At 40.2% G+C, this 6,852-nt stretch overlaps 1 protein-coding gene across 1 annotated transcript; it reads right to left on the minus strand.

Moving 5' to 3' along the window:
- Nucleotides 1-209: 209 nt before the first annotated feature.
- Nucleotides 210-3,282, minus strand: LOC116355018 (avidin-like). The gene is made up of 5 exons (XM_031797810.1): nucleotides 3,102-3,282; nucleotides 2,961-2,999; nucleotides 1,922-2,147; nucleotides 627-744; nucleotides 210-336 (listed from the first exon to the last, which is right to left on the minus strand). Exons 2-5 carry the CDS (start codon nucleotides 2,967-2,969, stop codon nucleotides 300-302), a joined length of 390 nt encoding a protein of 129 aa, XP_031653670.1. The 5' UTR covers nucleotides 2,970-2,999; nucleotides 3,102-3,282; the 3' UTR covers nucleotides 210-299.
- Between the last annotated feature and the right edge of the window lie 3,570 nt (nucleotides 3,283-6,852).

The raw sequence follows: 6,852 nt of genomic DNA on the forward strand, positions 1-6,852 counted from the left end.
CTATTGTTCACCTATTACCTATTTTTTACTTAAAATTTGAACTGTTGGTTAGGGCCTGTAAGTAAGCATTTCACTGCAAGTGCAAGTGACAAATAAACTTTAATTTGATTTGTCTTTTCTACAAGACATTAAAGTTGTGATTTTGCATTAAAATGTAATGTCCAAAACGCTGGAATCGCCCTTATTATTAAATTGATTGGACACATGCATTCAGTTAAAATATGTTTATTTCCTTAATGATTTAATTCAGTGCTGTCACATTTCATGAATTTCTTCTTTTGTCCCTCTTCTTTTGTTCCTTATTTAGCAACCCTAAGGAATATATCAGTTCCAACTCTAAGGACACAAAGAGACAAAGTAAGATTAATGATTTGTTATGAAATGCAGTGCAATTAATCATGGACAATATTAATTCATACACATTGCCTACTCAGACTAATAGGTGGGAAAATTAACTTTGTGGAATAAGCATATTATATGAATTTCATGTCAAAAGATAAGAAATCTTCAGAGATTCGAGAAAGACATACACATGGTCAATAGATTAGACACACAAGCTAAACATCATACATTAATTGAATTCATACAGTACATCATCCTGTTATTCATTGAGGGTACCATCTCACCTTGTGCCCTCCCAGTCTTGACCGAGAGATGGCTCTGACGACCGCAGGATCCAGGTGGTTTTAATCACCTCTTGGTTATTCTCATTGAAATACTGCCCTGTGAAAGCGGAACAGGACCCTGTGAGGGGAAAAGAGAGAAAGAGGATGACAGAGAAAGAGAATCAGAATAACAGAGAAAATAATATGACAAAATAATAGAGCGTTGCTCACACAACAATTGCATCAAAAACAAAAGTTAACTTACTATGTTACCCATAATGCACTTCGGTGTTTTAAAGCTATACCCCTACTTTACCAACCAGTCTTTGATTCCTTCTGTTATTCTGATTCTCTTTCTCTCTACCTGACATGGTGTACAAGTTTAATAAATATGAACTACTTCAGTGGAATTCCAGACCAGCTCGGCAGATAAGAACCCCAAATGTGGGAATTACCCTAGAGCATCGTCCCGACCACGGTCTGGAGGCGAGGAAGGAAAGGTAATGACACTGTTGAAATGATTTGTCTGAGGCTGCGCGATTCAATGGCAACACCCCATTCCATCCCCCTGGATGCCTCTTCCCCAGAGCTAAACAACCGCTCTGCACATGTTAATAATCTACTTTATGCACACTTTTTTTTTTTTACGCACCCATCACGTTTTTCACTGTTAATCGTGAATGATGACTCTTCACATTCTACCAGTGAAACGTCCATGCAGTATCTGCATACTAACCATTTGATCTCAATCCGTTTCATGGGAATATAAATTGAGATCTTGAATTATGTACAGTGTTTTTTCGTGAGCAGATGGTGTTAACCTTTACCCTACCATGTTTTGCCTAGTGTCACGCCCTGTTCAATTTTGGCGGCACGACAGAAAAATGTGACCGTTTGCACAATCATCCTAAAATGTCATGAGAAATTAGCTAGTTTTTCTTAACAGAAACATTATCTCGTGTTATTATAGTTGGTTATGTTTTATGTAGAATAATAATGAATTTATTATGTGATCTAACTTTATTAAAGAGCACCATGCAGGCTCTGACATGTCGATCAAGCAGCGGGGTGGTAAGTAAAAACGTTTTTGTGCAAAGTAGAGAATCCCGCAAAAGCGCAGAAGATTCAGTAGTTAGCTATCGGGAAGAGGCGTCCAGAGGATTCAGCCAAGCAGCTCCTCCCATGGTTGTTATTAATTGTAGTAGTATTGGTGCTGACAGTGATATGTATAGAATAGTCTACTTCTAATTTGACTTCTGTTTTGTATCTCAAAATAAATCAGTATTTTCTTAAATGGTAAAGACGTAGGCACATACCAATATTTCCCCATGAAATGCAGAAGGCGATGGTTGGCATTTGTGGTTCCTTTATGTTGTAGAAGCCCACCAATGGTTCATTGAGTTCTTTAGTGTCATGCGGATGTTCTCCCACAAGTGATTTGTACGTCCCACTGAGCGCCGAATTGGTTGGCTCAAACTTTAGAGTCATTATAGACCCCAGCTCATTCTTCCATTCTCCTGATAGGTGTGCAATCTTTGTAACCTACAATTATGGCAGTAAGAGCATTTATGGATGTTATAGCTGTTGAGATATAAACAAATAGTTTCTTTCCAAAACGCTATATATCCATTTCCAGAAATGTTGGTAAATGAGCTTTTATTGTGAACTTATGAAAGAGATGTTTATTTTTTGAAATCATTTGTTTGAAATCACTTGATGGTTTAATTTCAGAGAGACAAATAATCATGTTTTTTATTTACTCTAAACTTCTGCCTCACTATCAGATAAAATAAATAACTGTACAAATGATACATTTGTGACATCAATATGTATTTTTTAAAGAAAAAATATCAATTCAGTAATATGAGATCTGTATGTAAAGAAATTCACATTTTACATTTGAGTTATTTAACAGATGCTCTTATCTAGAGCGACTTACAGGTCATATTCAGTTCAAGGTAAAACAATACATTTAAAAAATGTTAAGATATGTGGTTGTCTCATCAAGCTATCACAGTCAAATATACAGTATACAAACAATATATTCCAACTAAACAATGGATACATATATCTACAATCTATGCATACAAAATCTGAGAACAGTAATATTTTACACACACACACACACGACGGTACCCATAAGCAATCATTTCTGGTGAAAAAACACAAATGTAATACATTTGAGTGTATCGCGCTTTGAAAATACCCTTCAAATATTGAAACTATCAATTGCATAATGGAAATCTTTTGAGCATCCATACAACTAACCAACTAATTATTTGTAGCAACGTTTAATCACCTCTTTCAATTTAATCAACACTTTTGCGAGATAATTGGATGGAATTTTATATTTACCTCGGCCATTGCGGAATTTTAGGAGGGAACAATGCTGAGCTAAATGGAAGAAACAAAATAACATTGTTAGGGTCACCTCAGCTACTTCTTATTTCTCACATCTTCTGGGTTAGTTTATATTGAAGGAAGAGTCAAACTTACCGTATCTGATGAGGAGTATCAGTGTAAATCACCCTAAATCTGTATCAATAAGTGCTCAATGAGCTGGCCTTTTTATTATGACTGTAGTGCCCTGAGGGTAACTGCTCTAGGGCTACACCTCCCTGACACTCTTAGCTGAGGGAGGTCCTAGATAAGGAAACTGGCACCACTGAACCTTTGGAACACATTACTATGCCAACTGAAATGAACCAATAACCTGTTAGATCACATTCTTTACTGTTTTTCTCGATTGCTTCAACACTGTGAATGAAACTGTGTGTGAAGGAGAGTCTCCTAGACATTGGACTCTTCTAAATATTTATGCAAGTATTTATTCAAGGGTGAGGTGAGTTTATTTGTTTGTGTTTCAGTCATTCACCATTGTGGCCAAAGATGGCACCTCGCTTCTAGTCCTTAGGAAACTTTGCAGTATTTTGTTTTTTTAATGTATTATCTCTTACATTGTTAGCCCAGAAATTTGTAAGTGTTATTACATACAGCTGGGAAGAACTATTGGATATCAGAGAGACGTCAACTTACCAGCATTTTGACCAGGAATACGACTTTTCTGAAGCAGATCATATATCTGCACCACCCAGGGCATTTGAACAGATCCCAGAGGCCGACCCAAAACAACGCCGCTAGAGAAGAGGTAGGCGGAGCGGTCTTCTGGTCAGACTTCGGAGGCGTGCACACCACCCACCCCTTCTGAGTATATTACTCGCAAATGTCCAGTTCAGTTGACGAAATTAGGGCAAGGGTGGCTTTCCATGGCTCTCTAGTGATATGCTGTCGGAGTCGTTAAAGCCATCTGGATTATCGGTGCGTCTCGCTGACAGGAATAAACATCTCTCTGGGAAGAAGGAGGGCGGGGGTGTATGTTTCATGATTAATGGTGTAATTGTAACAAAATACAGGAACTCAAGTCCTTTTGTTCACCTGACCTATAATTCCTCACAATCAAATGCCGACTATTGTCTCCCAAGATAATTATCTTCCGTTATTGTCACAGCCGTGTATATCCCCCCTCAAGCCGATACCACAACGGCCCTCAAGGAACTTCACTAGACTTTATGCAAACTGGAAACCATATATTCTGAGGCTGCATTTATTGTAGCTGGGGACTTTAATAAAGCACATTTGAGACCAAGTCTACCTAAATTCTATCAGCATATCAACTTTAGCACTTGTTCTGACATAACGCTGGACCACTGTTACTCTAACTTCCACAATGCGTACTAGGCCCTCCCCCGCCCTCCTTTCGGCAAATCTGACCATGACTCCATTTTGCTCCTCCCTTCCTATAGGCAGAAACTCAAACAGGAAGCACCCGTGCTAAGCACTATTCAACACTGGCCTCACCAATCAGAATCCACGCTTCAAGATTGTTTTGATCACGCGGACTGGGATATGTTCCTGGTAGCCTCAGAGAATACTATTGATGTTTACACTGATCCGGTGAGTGAGTTTATAAGTGTATAGGAGATAAGTGTAAGTATATAGAAGATGATGTACTCACTGTGACTATTAAAACCTACCCTAACCAGAAACCGTGGATAGATGGATAGCATTCACTTCTGTCATCATGAAGTATGTTGAGACTAGTCAAGGATCATATCACCTCCACCTTACCTGTCACCAAAGACCCACTTCAATTTGCTTACCGCCCCAATAGGTCCACAGACGATACAATTGCCATCGCACTGCACGCTGCCCTATACCATCTGTACAAGAGGAATACCTATGTAAGAATGCTGTTCATTGACTATAGCTCAGCATTCAACACCATAGTACCATCCAAGCTCATGATTAAGAGTGAGGCCCTGGGTCTCAACCCCGCCCTGTGCAATTGAGTCCTGGACTTCCTGATGGGCCGCCCCAGGTGGAGAAGGTAGGAAACAACATCTCTACTTTGCTGATCCTCAACATTGGGGGCACCACAAGGGTGTGTGCTTAGCCCGCTCCTGTACTCCCTGTTCACCCATGACTGTGTGGCCATTCACACCTCCAACTCAGTCAAGTTTTCAGATGACAGCCTACAGGGAGGAGGTGAGGACTCTCGGAGTGTGGTGTCAGGAAAATAACCTCTCACTCAACATCAACAAAACAAAGGAGATGATCTTGGACTTCAATTGACGGGACAGCAGTAGAGAAGGTGGAATGTTTTATGTTCCTCGGCATACACATCACGGACAAACTGAAATGGTCCACCCAAAAAGACAGTGTGGTGAAGAAGGCATGACAACGCCTCTTCAACCTCAGGAGGCTAAAGAAATTTGGCTTGTCACCGAAAACCCACAAACCTTTACAGATGCATAAAGGAGAGCATCCTGTCGGGCTGTATCACCACCTGGTACGGCAACTGCTCCGCCCACAACCGCAGGGCTCTCCAGAGAGTGGTGCGGTCTGCACAACGCATCACCGGGGGCAAACTACCTTCCCTCCAGGACACCTAAAGCACCCGATGTCATAGGAAGGCCAAAAAGATCATCAAGGACAACAACCACCCGAGCCACTGCCTGTTCACCCCGCTATCATCCAGAAGGTGAGGTCAGTACAGGTGCATCAAAGCTGGGACCGAGAGACTGAAAAACAGCTTCTATCTCAAGGCCAACAGACTGTTAAACAGCCATCACTAGCACAGAGAGGATACTGCCTACAGACACTAGCCACTTTAAAAATTTCACTTTAATAATGTTTACATATCTTTCATTACTCTTCCCATATGTATATACTGTATTGCATATACAATACAGTATATATTGCATATACAATACAGTATCCGTGCCGCTCTGTCATTGCTCATCCACATATTTATATATTCCTTTACTTAGATATGTGTGTATTAGGTATCTGTTGTGGAATTGTTAGATATTACTTGTTAGATATTGCTGCACTGTCTGACCTGGAAGCATAAGCATTTCACTACACTCAGAATAACATCTAATAACCATGTGTATGTGACCAATAAAATTTGATTTGATATTAAAGCGCTTTCAATCAGTATCGCCTCATGCATTATGATTCCAAGATGGCATAGCAGTTCAGACGTCTTTTGTCCTCGTCTTGTCCTGTCCCATATATATATATATATATTTACTACTTTTTTCACATACCTTTTTATATATATTTTTACATTTTCCATAAACTCATCTTCAAAACACTTTCCTGTAACCCGCCTCACCAATTTATATTTATAAAAAAGTATTATTTACCTCAAATCTGTAATCCTCCAAGAAGCTAGCCAGAAGCTAGCCAGGAGCTAGCCAGAAGCTAGCCAGAAGCTAATCCAGAAGCTAGCCAGAAGCTAGCCAGAAGCTAATCAGAAGCTAATCCAGAAGCTAATCAGAAGCTAGTTAGCTTCTTTACTGGCTAATCGTTAGTATTCAGCTAACCACGGTTTGTGGTCATCAGCTATCCTTTAGCTCGAAAATCTATCGCCAGTTTTGTATGGTGCAGCGCGGAACGGAACATACCGGACCAATTCTTCTCTCCATGTCCCTGGATTTCAACCGCTAACTCTGGACATTCAGATCTGGATCTCACAGCTAGCTAGCTGCTATCCGTGCGACTATCCGCTTTCGTCGATTCCGGAGCAAACATCAATTATTCCGGAGCTAGCCAGCTGAAGAGTTCCATCAATCACTCCTGGGCTACAATCACCTATCCGGACCCGTTTTACTGCCTACGCGGAGCCCCACAATCCCATAGAATGCATTGACAGAGTAATTAATTCTGATTGGGAAATAAT

This window comes from Oncorhynchus kisutch, linkage group LG19, assembly GCF_002021735.2.
Source record: "Oncorhynchus kisutch isolate 150728-3 linkage group LG19, Okis_V2, whole genome shotgun sequence".
Classification (NCBI taxonomy): domain Eukaryota; kingdom Metazoa; phylum Chordata; class Actinopteri; order Salmoniformes; family Salmonidae; genus Oncorhynchus; species Oncorhynchus kisutch.